Here is an 18,753-nt window from a genome sequence, read left to right on the forward strand (position 1 = left end):
CTTGATGAAGGTTTTTCAGTAAAAGCGCTCCAAACGCACAAAAATCTAGGACTTTTAAAGAAATATTCAGTCAAAGGGAAATTACTGTATTTGTTACTGAACCATTAAAAATTCATGAATCAACTACACGACCAAACCAAAAATTCATTTGCCAAGATTTCGTCACATCACTATTGTTATTACAGTATTCTATTAACAATATTATAGAATTAAAAACATTGTTAATGTTTTAAATTAATAAGCTATAAAATGCTTATTTGACCTTGAAAAATATATGCTCTTCCAAAGTGACACTATCAAAACATTAATTATCGATACCAATGGTATCATATCAGAAGTGCATTTTTACAATAAACGTATTTTCTGTAAATCTTTGTCAGGGAGGAGGGTGGGATCTTTTATCCATTATAACTGTATAAATATCGTATCAATTCTTACATTAACTAAAATACATGTGTCGGCTTACGCTAGCTTAGCTAATCGCTTTAGAAATATATATGCTAGCAAATTCCCGGGCAGTTCCGATCCGCTTACTACTTTACACTCATGGAGGAAAAGAAAAAGATCACTGTACTCAGAGGCGGATTTAGGGGAGCGCAGGGTGCCCGGGGCCCCCTTTTTGGGAAAAAAATGTTCCTTATATAGGGAATCATTGAAGCGTGACTGGAGCGTGCCCCCTCTTAGGTAGTCAGTGGGCCCCCACTTATGAAAATTTCTTGATCCGCCACTGCTGTATGGAGTTTGATATGCAAGATGGTGATACGATTTTTGCATTAGAATAAGTAAAAGGTACCTTATATGAGGTCGCAATTCATTCCCACTTTCCTCCTAATATGGAAACACAAAATGTGACGTATCATTTCATCTTTATGATCAGTGACTTTGACAGTATTCAAGAAGAACCCGTATGGTTAATCTTACATATTGTAAATAATATAGGATTATTTTAGTCTTTCTATCAGACATACAAAACTTTTAATTTGCAATAATTTACAACCACCTAAAATGCTAATTTGTCAGTCAACTTTACTATGATCACAATTGGTCTTAATTATTTCGGAAAAGCGGTAACATATGACTTGTGTTGTTTATTATTATTATTAAAATGACTGACAACTGATCTTTTAATATATTATTACCATCATCAACCGCGCATTTAAAAATAAATCATGTTCCATAACTATGTTCTTTATACATTTTATAAATATCCATTGAATGTGCTCTTCATACATTATGTATTAGTCCATGCTTGCACTACCATCAACTTATATGTCTTACTTTTCTTTCTCCATGTAAAAATATTCGTTGAAATAAATTATAAAAATAAGAAATTCCATGATGTAGATTTCGAAGTTGTCGGACAACAAAACGAAACAATTTCCGTTCAATACATGTATTTGTTGATTACCATATACCACTGTGACCAGGATTTGTACTTCACATACTTTTGTGTTTCCTGTTTAGTAATGATTAATAATACAATCCATTTTGTTACATCTGGTGATCCGTTTACATGACAGTCGCCAATGGTAGTCGGCTAAAACAATGCGTTTTGTTAAAATATACCTTTTCACCTGTTTTGTCTTTAGAAAAAATGTTGCTTGTATCGCATTTAGAACCCTCTACCAAGAAATTTGTTTTGCATGCATACGAATAAAAATTGCCGGTATTATCAAACGCAATCATAGGTTTGAGTTCAACGTTGTTTTAAATTTAGACCTGTTTATATATTATACATTTGTATATAATAATTTACCATACAATGTACATAATTAATGGGAAAATCATTACCGCTAGCATCAAGGTCTGTGTCAAATTCTCTGCTTGTTGTTGATTTTTCATCATCGTCGCTTGCTTTGTCACTTTCGCTGCCATCGTCAGAAATATTATCACTCTCTTTTTGGTCTAAACCTGAGTCGACGAAACTTTCTTCTTTGCTCTTTATCGTTTTCTTGTCGTCATAAATTGACTGCTGACGACTGCTGATCCTTGATTTATTTATTCTAATGTCATATAGGTCCCTCCGTACTGCATGCCAATGTGAGTTTGAAGCACTTGCTACACCAACTTCCGAAATGTTATCATAACTTTGTGTAGTGCTTGAGAACGATTTACTCATACTTGTTAGTGTGTCCATATTTTATCTGGAATACCACATCTCATGATAAAGTTATATTACCAACTTTATATTTGTATATAATACAAATTTAGTGCATATGAAATAATTTTAAAAGGAAAATGTCATTAACGAAATTATATATTGTAATGAAATTGTTGCATTTTGTTATACTTTCAAATTTGACAGTTAAATCGTTTGATTATTAATACAATCAAATTAATTTTATTTTCTTTGTTCTTTTTTTAACTGACAAAAAATGAAATTTGAATTTAATACTAATCAATCGAGTAGCTTGTGGATTATTTTATATTCTAACTAACTTTTATGTAACTTCTGAGAAATTTATATTAAGAATTTCGACATCTTAATTTCAAAATTAAATTATAAGATCAAATAAATTTAATCAAATTATAACACAGGCTTGATTTTAAAGTGGAGGTCGAAAATCTAATTTTTAAGATTTTTTTTCTCAACTTAACTGTGAAAAAAGAGGAAAAAATCTCAGGCTTTGTTGATTGTAAGTTTTAATGTAGATTCAGATTCAATAGTTTATTAAAAATGTAAAGGTTTAAATAATTCCTTTGGAAATCATACGGAAGCCATCATGATTAGGTTAGCCGGTATGGAATATCAACGCGTATATATGTGTTACAAATAACCTCGAATAAGTCCAACTTGCCGTAGCCACAATCCCACCTGTTTTCCCTCAAATGCGAAATCGCAAAATTGCACTAATATTGAGCAATTCAACTTAAGCCACATGTGAAGCAACATTTACTCATCTTTCGAGAACCTCAAATCAGTACGGTTGTTATGGGTTCTTGCTTCTCAACCTTTCATTTCTTTTAAGTATTTTGCAGACAGCTGGGTTTGTTTTGTTTTTTCTGTCGTCTTTGGGCTTCTCTACGAACCCTGAATAGTAACCTCCGTTTCTCGTTTTTAACAGAATCGGAAGAAACTATATTGAAACCGTTGTGCCTGATTATTTTAACTTTATCAAATTTTGAAAAAGGTCAGGAGATAAAGTACTGAAGGGGGCAATCCGAAATCAAGAAAACAATAAATAAAAAAACTGACAATACTACAACCCGAGTTAAATTGACGAGCAAAATAAATAAAACATTGACATAGAAATAAAGAATTTTTTTTTCAATAACCCCGCAGTAAACTTTAAGTCTGCTTCCCTAAAATAAGTTACTGAACGAAAAAAACAAACACCAAATATAACAGATATATAGTCTTACCCTAGATCAAAATGCTGATAGAATTCAAGTGTGCTCTCGTGTAACCCTTATTTCCTATTGATTAACCATTATTTAATACCTGACTTTTATAAATTAATTACCACTTTTCTATTGTTTTGTCTCGACGAAAAAAGAAGAAATCAAACATTCGATAGTCCATATAAATTATTTATTGAATCGCGTTCCTTTATGATTCTCATTTCTTTGAGATTTGTAGCTTGAGGCTTGTTTTGAGATCAACTTCATGAATAATTTATGCTGTTAAATCATTTGTTTTATATTGCATGTAGATTGATTAATATTTGTTATCGAAATAAATGTAACACAAAAAAAACCAGGAAAAACTGTTAAGCAAATTTATTTAAAGGTTAAACTTATATAATCTGAAAGTTTTTCGGATTTGACTGAACTTAGGATAGTGCTATTTACCTAAACAAACTTATAAAATGAAATATTTGTCTTCAATACCAAACACATGTCATCGTTTCGTATAAATACTATGATTACAAAAACCACGTACATTTGTAAGTCATGAACCGCATAATCAGAATACGAATTCTAATTCAGGAACGAGATGCATATTTATTACTTAGTCTAGATGATTTAAATTTCACATATGAAAATTATGTAAATTTGAATATTGATGTAAATGATATACTTGCATATATGAAGAACGATTAACTTTTACAATTGGGTAAATAAAATCAAATATATGCAAGCAACCAAAAAGGAAACCTGTATATTTGCCTGGAACCTGTTGTTTTGTCGTTTGTAACAGTTGGTGGGGTTCATAGGTGTTTCTCGTTTCTCGTTTTTAAGTTTTCTATATAGATTAAACCGTTCGTTTCCCCGTTTTGTAGGGGGAGATGGCCTTATACCTTGCTGTTCGGTGTGAGCTAAAGCTCCGTGTTGAATATAATCCATCTAATATATTATATAGAGACGATAATAAAATAAATTACTAGTAGAACTGGAGCCAATGATCTCGCTTTGGTTTCCGATGCCTTGTACATGTAGTGTATGATCGCTCATTCTTCAAATATCGATGCCTGTACCAATAAATTATTTCAGAAGTGTGTTTGGTTGCTTTATAGAAAGTGGTAGCAATCAAGTCTCTATAAACTTATTTGACACTAAGGCCTTTTAATCTTTTTTCAAATGTTACAGATTACATTTAGATATAAAAATAAGAAGATGTGGTTTGATTGCCAATGAGACAACTCTCCACAAGAGACCAAATGACATAAAAATTAACAACTACTAGACCACACCTACGACATCGCGGGTCCGACTCCGTGATTGAATTAAAGTACTATGTATAAGCCTGTTTTCTAATCCGGAATTTTAGTATTGTATCGTCGTATGATTAAGTCATGTTGGTTATAAGAGGCACAGTGTTCTCCGTTTTCAAATTTTGTGTGTAAAACTTAAAACAAAGATATTCTTTTTTATAAAATAAACAAAAGAACGTTCTATGAATCAATGTCAGAGTAATATACTTTCCTTTTGTGGTCTCTGATTATTTGTATTTACAATAGCAACTGTTTCCATTGTTCCAATTTTTTTTTACGGTGCATGGAAAACAAATTTCAGTCTTAATTCGTACTAAATAGTCTCTTGTGGACAGTTGTCTCATTGGTAATCACACCACATCTTCTTTTTTAATTGGTCTCTTGTTGACAGTTGTCTCATTGGCAATCATACCAAATCTTCTTTTTTTTTTTTATTAATTATCATAAGTCTATTTTTAATTGTTTTTTTTCTGAAATAACAGACAATTTGAAACACACCTTTCAAGATAACATTATTTTTTATTATACTTCAGTGTGTTTTTTCTATATGAAAAGTAATGAAATAGTTGTGCTATTTCATTCCACAGAACCATTTGCCAGTCAATAGTTTCAAAGACTATTACACCGGTTAATAGTTTCATAATCATCTTTCCCATACTTTTCATGCTTATTTTTCATTGGACGATAATGATGTCATTGACTACTCTGCTTGGTTACGTATGCTTTGCAACGTCAAACTCCCGCTAATATTGTAAACGGTGGAATCTGTTTGTGTTGATTGTAATTTCCCTTATAAGAAGCAATTATAAAAAAGAAAAAAAAATCTTCACTGGGAATTTTTTAAAGATCTAAAATATAGTACCTTATTCTTAATATGGGTTCGCTCTCCGTATATAAAAAGTTAATTTGCGTTTGGTGTATTTTAGCTAGAATTTTTTTTTAAGCATAGAAAGTTTAACATAAGTATTTCTTGTCTTGATTGAAATTAATGAAATATTTATTAATACAAAACAAATTATAAAAAAAAGTATAGTTCATCATGTGCATATAAAGTTATGTGACATTTTTGTTTTCTTTCAGATGATATATCTATACACTTTTAGAAAATTATTTATTTGGTATATATATAAAATACTTAATGGCTGTGTTGTTCAGTATAATAAAACACCTAATGACTGGGTGTGCGGGTAATAGCAAGTTTGTTGTCCCTTCGCATACCAACTATTGCTCTCGGCTTTGCCTCGAGCAATAGTTGGTACCTCAGGGACAACAAACTTGCTATTACCCTCACACCCAGTCAATAGGTGTATAATGTTTTTTTTTAATCACAAACTATCCAATTGTCTTGAAACGTTAAGAAACTTTAGATAATGTTTAATATTATAGTATCTATATTTGTTACTTTGTCTATGTGTATGCATTTGCCATTTGGATCAGGAACAACATTAATATGTTGAAATTGTAATTTTAAGGAGTAAAAAAACCTAAAATACGTATCACAAATGCGTGTCTGGTTTTACGTATGTGTGTAACGGAATGAAAGAATGGCTACATATAAAACACTGTTAAACTAATAAGTACGAATTATTGTATATATATATATATATATACACACACATAGATTGAAAGGGGGTCTAGATAAAATGTAAGTGTACTTGTATTGTTTAAATCTGTATTCTCATTGTTTGACCTCATGATGTAATTAATGAATCCAATGAATAAACTATAAATCAAAATCACTAAAGAAATTATGTTTTATTTGGCTGTAAATTTGTCATGGCATTTATTGCAAGAAAGAAACACAATCAACTTGTCAATCAAAACTTGATGACGATTGAATTACTGAAGGGCGATCCAGCAGTAACAAAGTTATATCAGGAGCCACTGGGTAGTCCATAGCAGCTTAAAGTAAATTCCGCCTGTCCATTCACAATACAAAAAAGCTCCAAACTCAGTCTGTTATATATGCCATGACGCTGGTTCTATAATCATTCTTCCAAAACTGAAACGATAAATGAAAAGCAGCAGAAAATATTCATAATGGGGAAAAGGGAGGGCGGGTAAATTCTATAGCTTTGGTCAAGCTCCGTGTAAGGTTTGAATTCAAATGACCAAACCACACGAGGTAAATTGCACGGACTAACATTTCGCGGGCTAAACTAATTAGCATATTAAAGTGACCAGTATAAAATGAATCGAACACACCGTCAATTTAAATCAATAATAGGCATACCAAGTTATATAATTACAATAACTGAATTTAATTATTATTGAATTAAATTCTATTATTGTATATATATATATATATATACACACACATAGATTGAAAGGGGGTCTAGATAAAATGTAAGTGTACTTGTATTGTTTAAATCTGTATTCTCATTGTTTGACCTCATGATGTAATTAATGAATCCAATGAATAAACTATAAATCAAAATCACTAAAGAAATTATGTTTTATTTGGCTGTAAATTTGTCATGGCATTTATTGCAAGAAAGAAACACAATCAACTTGTCAATCAAAACTTGATGACGATTGAATTACTGAAGGGCGATCCAGCAGTAACAAAGTTATATCAGGAGCCACTGGGTAGTCCATAGCAGCTTAAAGTAAATTCCGCCAAAATTACAAGTTGAGTAACTAGTTGCACAACTTGTAATCCGCCATAAAATTTACCGCATGACAAATTTAACAGCAAGAATCAACATCAATCAACTTCAACATCATTATCAACTTCGATGTCATTATCAACTTCAACATCATAATCAATTTCAACATCAACAATATTAACAACAACATTATCAACTCAACATTATTATCAACTCAACATTATTATCAACTTCAATATTATCAACTTCAATATTATCAACTTCAATATTGTCAACTTCAATATTGTCAACTTCAATATTGTCAACTTCAATATTGTCAACTTCAATATTATTATCAACTTCAATATTATCAACTACAACATTATTATCAACTTCAATATTATCAACTTCAACATTATTATCAACTTCAACACAAACATCAAAAACTTCAACATCAACTTAAATTCAATACTTTGAACTTCTTTAAATTGATATTCATGTGGCAACATCAACATAAACTTCAGCTAAAAGCAATACTGTCAACATCTAAGCTATGTTATTCATTGTAAGGGAAAACCAAACAATGAAGAAATTTAAAGAAAATATATACATAACATTTTCAGAGCTCCTTGAATCTGATTTAGGAATACACCCAACTATCTCTAATCCGAACGATGCACCTATAAGCTTAATATGACAGCTCCTATGACAATAAAAGAGCCAATACCCAAATATCTTTCAGGTACCCTGAATTTAAGTGTTTCAAATATACAAGGTTTGTTCTTACATAACCTTTTTTTTTTTTTTTTTAAAGTGTATGAAAATGTCCATCGTCTTTGTGTCTCAGCAATGTAGTCCGACATCAACCGGACAGGACAAATTGAAGTAGTTTATTCTTTTCCAGAATTGTCGTTACTGAATTACCCAGCTGATCTGTTTTCTAAGAAAGAACTTTTATAATAAGTGACCCTGAATAAGCATCAAATTATATCTTGGATCGTTTTACAATAAGATTTTCATTAAAACTTGAATTTGCAATTTCTCCAAAACTAAGAAACCCAAACTCTAGCTGAAAATGAAGCTTTAAATAAACATGTTTCATATACTGAATAACAAACTAAATTAAGCGCATCTAAAAGTCTAGTTAATATACCAATAGTAATAGGCTTACGACAGACTTGTCGCTTATGTCACTGAGCATCTTTTGAACAATAAAAGAATGAGTGTTGTCCAATAAACCATTGATCTTATGATTAAACCCAATGCCTGAAAGGTACGCATTCCCAGTGGAATAAGAATATTCATCCTTAAACATGTCGGCTACTATTAACTAAATGTGAAACGGGGCATGGCCATACGTGATACAGGTTTAGTTGTTTAAAGTTTTGAAATTAATTAAGTCCATTGATACGTAAGCCAAGTATTTGAATAACTCTTGCACTACCGATAAAGAGATTTAAAACAGAACTCGACAACCACTTGTCACCCAAACTATAAGAAATGCCATTATAATTAATTATATATTAAATAAATTATTTTCCAAACACGTAGATTAGAAATTGGTCAATAATAAAAAGGCCCCGCAATTCTACCATTTCAATTCACTCATGATTTTTCCAAGCTAAATTTGGATCTTGTAAAACAGACTTTAATGTTTTGCTTGTATGATGTGCTCGAAAACCATATTTAAAACCATTATATAATAAATTTGCCAATATATTAACGGGGTAGTCGGTCAACATATTCCCTTAAACCGTAGTATTAACAGGGGAACAACCAAAAATACCAAATATCATACGGTGATTGCAAGCTGTAAACAAAATTATAAAATTTGAAATGATTAAATTGCATCCGTGGAACATTTGCCTGCTGACAGGGAAATCTTTAATTATTTATCGAAAAACGAGTATTTGGGTTAAAATTTCCATGTGTATTCAAAAACCTGTTTGACTGCTCTAGCACTGGACTGATACCTTGGTGCAAAATTGTTTGCATCAGGTGCCCTAGGGTAGTTTTGATACCTAGGAGCAGAATAGTCCGAAGTTACAGAACTTCGAGGATTATTCTTGTTATATGAATAATTTGTACAGTACATCGAAGGATGGAACTGGCTACATCTTATACATGAATTCATGGCTGTATACACAATTCATACGAGTACAAACGGCCTTAAAATTATAATCGTAGCAAGGACTAATAACTGTGTGAGAAGTATAAGAATATGTCTGTGGAACATGATTTATGCCTACTGCAATAAACTGAAGCCATAGCTGCCCATCAATGACGTCCCATGCACGCATATGATCACGAGCTTTTCTAAGTCGAAATTGCATGTCAAATTTATAAACGTTCTCAAAAGGTACACCCCTTATAAACGTCATGTAGCTAATCAATTCATTTGCCAATTCCGGGAATCTTTGCAATGAAATTTTCATATAATTTAAAAACCCTTCAGTCCACTCACCTAAGTTAGATAATGATTTGCTTTTGAATATTTGTTTCTGTCAATTAAAATGTCTCCATATTCATCAAAACCGAGCACTTTTTTCGGTTGATCAATATTTGAAACAAAATGTTTTTGTAAAGTGATTGTGCCAAATCAACATATTCTAAATTCCATATTTGGTTTATAATTTTTTGTGGTACAAACACAACATCATTACTAGTAGGTATAACTAAAATCTCACCGTTTTGTACAGAATTACGAGCTGTGGGCTGCCCTGGGTGTACACATCCCTGATCAGGAACTTGTTGTTCAGCAGGCTGCAGAGAAAGTTTGAAGTTCAAATGAGTTGTGGTTGTAGAATTGGCTGTAGTGTTACAAACGGCTGTTGTGGTAATAACTGCTGTTGTGGTTATAACTGATGTGGTGGCATTAATGGCTGTTGTGGTGGCATTAATGGCTGTTGTGGTGGTATTAACGGCTGTTGTGGTGGTATTAACGGCTGTTGTGGAATGGCTATATTTTGTCTTACAATTTCAGCTCTCTTTGGGCGAAGCCTTCTGTTTACCGGTAGCTGTATTTGATTTTGCCTACGTACAGCACGGTTTGGCAGCACCCTCTCCCCTTTTCCTCTCGGCATACTGGCTTAAACAAATAATTACAATGTTAGTCAATGCATTAGTAAAATAGTATATCATTTGTCAATGTTACATCCCTTAATTAAACAATTGAATCAATATTGAAATACAAATATTTCAATTTTTACCATTGACTAATTAGTATTAAGATACTATGGCAATAACCAAAGTAGAAAAAAAACCGCAAATGCTTGATTGTGGCTGTCAATGTCCAGTGGCAGATATTTCAAGTATATTCATAATGATAATATCATATTGATAACGAAAGTCATAAAAGAAAATAATTATTGTATCTACCGAATATCAATTGAAGTGGCCTTCGTTAATGAGAAATATTCCTATCCTATAATCGACTATAATACATGAAAACTATGAAACAATTAAATCGAAAAGTATATGTATTTAAATAGTCAACTAACATCCTTGATGGCTCGCAAAAGTTTACAAAAAGAAATGATTCATTAGGTACGGAAAGTGATTTTTTTTTTTTTTAATTTTTTTTTTTTTTAAATCAACTGATCTAAGAAAACTTGACCTCATTTTAAATGCATTGTGAAGACATTTTCAAAACAGTTTCACTTTTATCAATACACATAATAACAACGAAGAAATAGCAAATTTTCAAAATGGTAATTTTTTACTACACTGGAAAAACTGTTGCCTCTCTTTAAAAATTAATAAAATATATATATATATATTTATTTTTTATCATTTGGGTTATAACTTTTGTTTATTTTGCTTCTTTTACATCTTGTTAGTCAATTTCAATCCTCCATATTAAGTTTTTTGGTCAAAAAAGAAGCTTAAAGCATGAAAGTGTCAACCACTCTCATGAAATTCTATCGTCCAAAGTCACCTAACATGACGATTTTTGTTTATTCCTTTTTTCAGAGCATCAGTTGGTATATTGAAAATGTAAAGTAAAACTTTATTAACATTTGAATGTAAAGAAACAAAATATGAAATATTACTCTTTATATACAAATGTATGTGTTTGTGTGTGTGTATAAAAAGATGTGGTATGATTGCCAATGAGACAACTCTCCACAAGAGACCAAATGATACAGAAATTAACAACTATAGGTCACCGTATAGCCTTCAACAATGGGCAAAGCCCATACCGCATAGTCAGCTATAAAAGGCCCCGAAATGACAAATGTAACACAATTCAAACGAAAAAACTAACGGCCTAATTTATGTACAAAAAATGAACGAAAAACAAATATTTAACACATCTACAAACGAAAACCACTGAATTACAGGCTCCTGACTTTGGACAGGCACATACATGCAGAATGTCATCCCCCCCCCCCCCCCCCTGACCTGTGACAGTACAACATAAGAACAAACTATAAAAATCAGTTGTACCATGAGAGACAAGAAAAGATTTGAAATATGTCATCTGTCTTTGTATTGTCATGATAGTTTTAGAATGTTCCCTTTTCATTAACATTTAATGAAATATTCTTATTCTTATATAGCATGTATAGTGAATGCTAATAAATAAAGATAAACAACAACCTTTTAACAATTATTCTACTGGACTAAAATACCTGTTGCACTGAAAAACAATGAAAATAATATAACATTATTCTTATTCCAGAAATTTCAAACAAATAATTATGTCAGATAACTGTATTAAAATACTTGTATGTATAAAAGTAAAGTAAACTCATATCTGTATATCTGTTACAATATTTATACGGTGAAATCTGTAACCCAATCTCATTCAGGACTGAAGTTCAAAATGCATTGAATGTGAATAGCATTCGTTGCCATACCTAGATTCATAGATTGTTTTCTTTATGTCCAGTGGCACCTATTTCATGCATATTTAGGACTAAAAAGAATTTATATATACATTTATGTTGAAATTAATATGTGGCTTACTCACCGATTACTTCGCGCTGCAAGATTTGGATTTAGATTAAGATTAAATAACATGGTAAATGTTCATTAGCGTATTAAGACAGTTAAACAATTAGATATAACAACTCGCACAATAAGTATAACCATCTTCTCAATTTACAAACATAAATATAAAATAATATCCAAGAAAAGATTGACAATTTACGCAATGATAGAATTTAAATTCATTTATAACACCAAAGAAAAAGTTCACGACTATTTAAAGCATTTAACAAAGATAAAATTATTTAAGAAAGAAAAACCAAATTAACAGTTTAAATTGTTGAGCTATTATTTTTTATAAAAATGTTGCTTAATTCTAAAACTAAAAAGAATACTCATCTTTTCTTCTGTGTTTTAAATTCTATAGCTTTGGTCAAGCTCCGTGTAAGGTTTGAATTCAAATGACCAAACCACACGAGGTAAATTGCACGGACTAACATTTCGCGGGCTAAACTAATTAGCATATTAAAGTGACCAGTATAAAATGAATCGAACACACCGTCAATTTAAATCAATAATAGGCATACCAAGTTATATAATTACAATAACTGAATTTAATTATTATTGAATTAAATTCTATTAATTATTTTAAAAAACTTTTTATTCGAGTGAAATCCTTCAAATGTGATTAAATTCTTCGTTTTGTAATTGAACAGATGGTTTTACAGTAATACAGACATATTGCATGTATACATTATATTATATATGACTCTTACAGTTATAACTTTAGTTCCTTCAACTTAAAATCTGCAAACTTTGTTTTCAGAAAATTATACATTTAACAAAGATTGTCTTTTTCAAAATGGGAATGAGACAGGATTATCTAGACTAAGTGTTGCGTTTTTAAGTCATTCAGTATGTTTCAGATTGAATTTCTCTGGCTGCTTATGACATCTTTTCACTAAATCCATTGGATGTTGGATGTGTACGGATTGATAGTTTAGTCTTAGTTGCATGATTTTTTTTATTAGTTGTTAGTGGCTTTGAACTAACTTTCAGATCTGTTCATTGTGTCTTTTTGTGTCGGGATGTATAAGAACCGGGCCACGTCCACTTGTATTTTTGTCCATCTGATGAGTTAAGCCTTTTTCAACTGATTTGTATAGTTCGTTCTTATGTTGTACTGTTATACCACTGTCCCAGGTTAGGGGGAGGGTTGGGATCCCGCTAAGATGTTTAACCCCGCCACATTATTTATGTATGTGCCTGTCCCAAGTCAGGAGCCTGTAATTCAGTGGTTGTCGTTTGTTTATGTGTTACATATTTGTTTTTCGTTCATTTTGTTTTACATAAATAAGGCCGTTAGTTTTCTCGTTTGAATTGTTTTACATTGTCTTATCGGGGCCTTTTATACAACAAATGTATCTCACTATGCGGTATGGGCTTTGCTCATTGTTGAAGGCCGTATGGTGACCTATAGTTGTTAATGTCTGTGTCATTTTGGTCTTTTGTGGATAGTTGTCTCATTGGCAATCATACCACATCTTCTTTTTTATATTTTAATTTAATGTTTAACCTAATAAAATAGGTATAAAGTATCAAAACAAGAAAATAAAAGACAAAAATGAAAAATGAAAATATACGAACAAGGGTGATCAATTGCAACAATGTACAGATAAACATAAAAGGCATGTTCCCAAATACGTATCATTCTTTCGTTGAACTTTGGTTGTCTTTGGTTTTAACTGTTTTTAATAGAATTACATTTTCATTTGCAATACTCAATGTTTTATTTCCTCTATAGAATATCTACTGTTGAGCTGTTTGTGCTTTTTATTTGAATAATTATGGTGTTTGTTCTTCCACATTTTTTGTTTTGTTTTGTCTCTCATTCTCTTTTTTGTATACAGAAATGTTACAGGTGAAAAATATATCATCATATTCTACAAAAAAATACTGATGAAACTGGATATAAAAATTATATCAAACAGATGGAAGTTAATTGCAATGCAAGATCAGTTTATTAGAAAAGCATAAAGATAGTAAATAAACATCACAAAACCAAGTAATCAACAATATACATGTATGTGTAAATAGTATAAAATAATTAAAATAAAATAAATAATACATTTAAATATAAATGTTTCAACATATCACAAAATAAGACATACAATTCGTGATTAAACATAAAATAAACAATGATATTTTTCCTTAGTATTTTCTGAGGATGAGAAACGCGACTGAAGCCAACAGACAGAACAGAAGTATAACAGGGGAGGTCATCATTTGCGCTGAAAATTAAAAAGAGTAATATGTATTGCCACACATTTTGTTAATTGAACACATTTAATATTATAATATTCAAAACTTAAATGTTTTCTTGTATGTGTCCGCGTTATAGTTGTAAATAGTTCGTTCATCTGTAATGCAATGATATATATAACTGAAAATTACTTCCATAAAAAATAAATAAACAAGATTTAATACCTGAGCTTTCCTATCACAAATATGTGACAAGAAAAAATGTTTAAGTAGTTCATATCCAACAAATATTTAACATTTTTTTCACTAATAGGTGACAAAAAAATGTTTAAATAGTTCATTTTCAGCAAAATTAATATTTAACATTTACTTTTGTTTTGTTTTGTTTATTGTAATGAATAATAAGAAGAAGGATGGATTAAACCGGATTTAAGGTACATGTAAGTAAAAAGTAAAATCACAAAAAACAACTGTCATATTCCTGACTTGGTACAGGCATTTTCAAATGTAGAAAATGGTGGATTGAACCTTGTTTTATAGCGCTAAACCTCTCACTTGTATGACAGTCGCATCAAATTTAATAATATGAATAATGATGCATATTTTTTCTGGAAGTAAACGATAAGAAAATAAAGCATTATTTTTGTAAATTATGATCATTCCTTATCAAGCATTAAGTCGTTTCGATAAAGAAAGCACTTTATGAAATTCATTTAAACCTTTAAAAATATATGTATGTTCCTAAATGATTACTTAAAGGTTGTACGTGATAAATTATGAAACATTATGACTTACAAGGTGCAGAACTTGGACATGCGGCTAGAACTAAAGAATCACATCCTGAGTAGCCAGTTGATTCATCACTTTCGTCATCACAGTCTTTTTCACAATCGCATACAAAGGATGCATCAATGCATTTTGTCCCGCCAGTTTCACAGGTAAACCATCCAACTGGACATAGCTAGAAAATATCAATAATTCACCAATGACTTTTTTAAAGTCTTAATAGCTTGCTGTTCGGTGTAAACCAAGGTTCCGTGTTGAAGACCGTACTTAGACATGTAATGGTTTACTTCTACACATTATGACTTTGATAGAGAGTTATCTCATAGGCACTCATACAACATATTCATATACTAGTAATTATTTATATATCTGTGATACTGATTTACTGATTACTGTGTGGTTATTATGGTAGACTGAAATTATAATGTTTCACAAAAAGCATGGGGGAACTATGCACTTGACAACTTTCTCAAATTCTATGAGTGGCCCAATATTTGCCGAGACGAAACCGTTTAACGGAGATGAAAAGTTAATTTAGATTATTCATTCTTGGTTGTTTACCGGCAGCCGAGAATATTTTGGTAAGAATGATTTAAAGCCACCAATGTGAATCGGAGCTATGAAGATGAGGAAGCATGAAGTTATTGTGTCTACATTATCATGATTATGGTTGTATATCATACTAATTTTTTATTATTAGGGGGGGGGGGGGTAAAACATGCTTTGAAGTGTGGGCATCTTGGCATTGCACAAGGTCATGTTTTTAACGGACTGTTATTGACGTCTAAACACTAAATCCATCGGATGTTGGATGTGTACTGGTTGATATTTTCGTTTAACATGATTGATTTTTTTAGTTGTAAGTTATTGGATTTTAAGTAGCTGTCAGTTGGTGCAAGTATTCTCATATCTGTAATACGTGTCTTTTTTGTTGTGGGGATGTATAAATACCCTACCACGTCCGGTATGTGTATTTATAAGATGTATTTATGCTTTGTACCGATCTGATGAGTTCAGCCCTTCAATTGATTTAAAGAATTTGATATTATGATGTACTGTTTCACAGTTGTCCCACGTTAGTGCAGTTTTCGCACCTTCAGATCATGTTAACCCCGCTACATTCTTATGTGCGTGTCCCAAGTCATGAGCCTGTTATTCAATATTTTTTAAATCAACGATAGATTTACCTGTACGTAAACACCTGCAGCTGCTGTTGGACAGGCCGCCGAATTACAAGAACTATAATCACTGGAGTCACCGGAACAGTCAAGACCACCATTAGACGGGGCTGGATCAGAACAACCTCTTGTCCTAGAATATAGTCCGCCACCACAAGACACAGAACAACTACCCCAGGCTCCCCATGCAGACCATTCTCCATCAACTGAATATATGAATTGTATTTACAGTCATTTATTACATGTAAGTGCTTCTTTAGAAATATTTTCGTTTTGTGTTAAAAAAAATCAAATTATCCAAAAAATACCTGTAAAATTGGTAAATATTTAAGGAAACATGTACACAAATGTATTAAAAAAACCTATAACATTGTCACAAAACTTACTTATGCATGCTTGGGTGTTACATTGTTGAGTTGCGGATCCGACACCTACACAATCAGCACCGCCATACTGTGCTGCTGGATTTGTACACGTTCTCGTCTTGTCTTGGCTACCACCGTCACATGTAACTGTACATGATCCCCAACTTGACCAACTTGTCCATACACCGTCAACTGAAGAAAAACGTAACCCCATTATAGTATAATGTCTGGTATATGTTTAACGAAACATGTTATAATACATGACAAGTATGGCCTTTAAAGATCATTGGAAATCAATTTCATCTAAAGCCCTGGTCACAACGAAACCACGACACATCTATGCAGCGCCACGACATAAAATTTGGTCAAATCGCGGGTCATCTGTAGTCGTCGTACGACAATCGCACGACAATAGCACGATGTTTTGAGCATCGTGGCGCTGTCGTGTCTCGAAAATTGGACATGCCGCTTTTTTGCTCTACGATTTCTTGTCGTGTCACTGTCTTGTGGCTGTCGTGGTTGGGTCTTACAACCGTCGTCCTACTAGCGTGCGATAAACACATTGTCGTGAGTATCAACATAAACCATTTTCAAACAATCGTCGCAAGACTCCAACAGGGGCAAAATATGGTTCTGTAATCGTTGATTCGAGCCCGTGAACAGTAAATGAGTCAGCGAAACGCCCGACGTTGGATGGTAAGCCATGGATCGAACGACGCCTGGTGTTTGAACAGTATAGTACAATGATGCAAGAGTTGAAGCGGGAATTTGCCGGTGATTTCGTTGGATTCTTACAGATGGAGTCTGCCATGTTTCAAGAGCTTTCTCTGAGAGTCGCATCACAGTGGCACAACAGTCGTACGACAGTGGCACGACAGTTACACGCGCATCCCATGACATGAAAACCTGAAAAATAGCCCCAAACAACTCACAATTGTCGTACGATTATCGCACGACTGTCGCACGACTGTCACACGTACCCATCGTGGATCCATCGTGGACATGTCGTAGCTGATGTGACCACTCGAAATATGTTTTTGGCATTTATGCACGATAGTGCCACACCAACTTTTTTTATCGATCTTCCACGACAAAAAAATTCGTACGATCTGTTGTGACCGCCTTGTTTTATTTTTATTTAGTTTTAACAATCTCTATTTGTATCAACTGTCTCCTCGTAATTTCTTGCTACACGTAGTTCAAAAATCATAATTGGAGAATTTGCATACATGTATTACAGATTGTTCAATTAAATCAATGTTAACATACCAGTCCATAAACTAATTATGTATAACATTCAAATGTTTAAACTGCTTCATATTCTTTTATAATTACATTAGATGTATGTTTCATTATAATACTTTATTCTGATTGTCTAATTGCCCATCACATGTTATTCCTTCAGCAATTTCATCACTCAATAAAACTTATCATCCATGATAACACGTGGTCCCACAATAAAGTGCACAGGTGATTTAAACAAAAAATAATATAAAATTCGTGTTTTCATGATCAAAGCTAAAAAATGTAATTATAAGTATTGAATGCTTCTTTTTGTAACTTCATATGGTTGTAAAAGCGTTGACCGTGCGTACATTTTTAGAATGAAGCGCTTCCGCGCTTCATACAAAATGTACTTCGGTCAACGCTTTTACACCCAAATGAATTTACAAAAAGAAGCATTCAATTCTTAAATAAAACCGCAGGTAATCATTTCATGTTTTTACATTATATTTATATCTGAACAAGATTTTAACGAAACTTCTTACTTGGACACATCGGCAACGTGCAGGAACCGGTTGATCCGCTACTGCCTGGACAATCTGCACCACTATATTGAGGGGCTGGATTTGTACAAGTCCTCGACCTTGTCCATGTACCAGTTTCACATGTTACGGAACATGTTCCCCAACTTCCCCAATTAGCCCATACACCATCAACTGTAAAACAAATATTTGTTGTTTCCTTTGAGAAACTTTTTAAAAAG

At 32.2% G+C, this 18,753-nt stretch overlaps 1 protein-coding gene and 1 long non-coding RNA gene across 2 annotated transcripts in view; both read right to left on the reverse strand.

Annotated features, from left to right (window-relative positions):
• Positions 1-6,391: 6,391 nt before the first annotated feature.
• Positions 6,392-10,812, reverse strand: LOC139517276 (uncharacterized). The gene is made up of 2 exons (XR_011663127.1): positions 9,931-10,812; positions 6,392-8,183 (listed from the first exon to the last, which is right to left on the reverse strand). It is a non-coding gene; the product is annotated as an uncharacterized lncRNA (long non-coding RNA).
• Positions 10,813-14,163: 3,351 nt separating this feature from the next.
• Positions 14,164-18,753, reverse strand: part of LOC139517277 (uncharacterized) — a 28,863-nt gene continuing 24,273 nt past the window's right edge. The window contains exons 19-23 of the mRNA XM_071308173.1: positions 18,536-18,706; positions 16,788-16,958; positions 16,411-16,607; positions 15,233-15,398; positions 14,164-14,466 (exon numbers count right to left, since the gene is read on the reverse strand). Of these exons, the coding sequence (XP_071164274.1) occupies positions 14,387-14,466; positions 15,233-15,398; positions 16,411-16,607; positions 16,788-16,958; positions 18,536-18,706 (785 nt within the window). The 3' untranslated portion in view covers positions 14,164-14,386. The remainder of the gene's footprint in view (positions 14,467-15,232; positions 15,399-16,410; positions 16,608-16,787; positions 16,959-18,535; positions 18,707-18,753) is intronic.

The sequence above is a fragment of the Mytilus edulis genome, chromosome 3 (assembly GCF_963676685.1).
Source record: "Mytilus edulis chromosome 3, xbMytEdul2.2, whole genome shotgun sequence".
Taxonomy (NCBI): domain Eukaryota; kingdom Metazoa; phylum Mollusca; class Bivalvia; order Mytilida; family Mytilidae; genus Mytilus; species Mytilus edulis.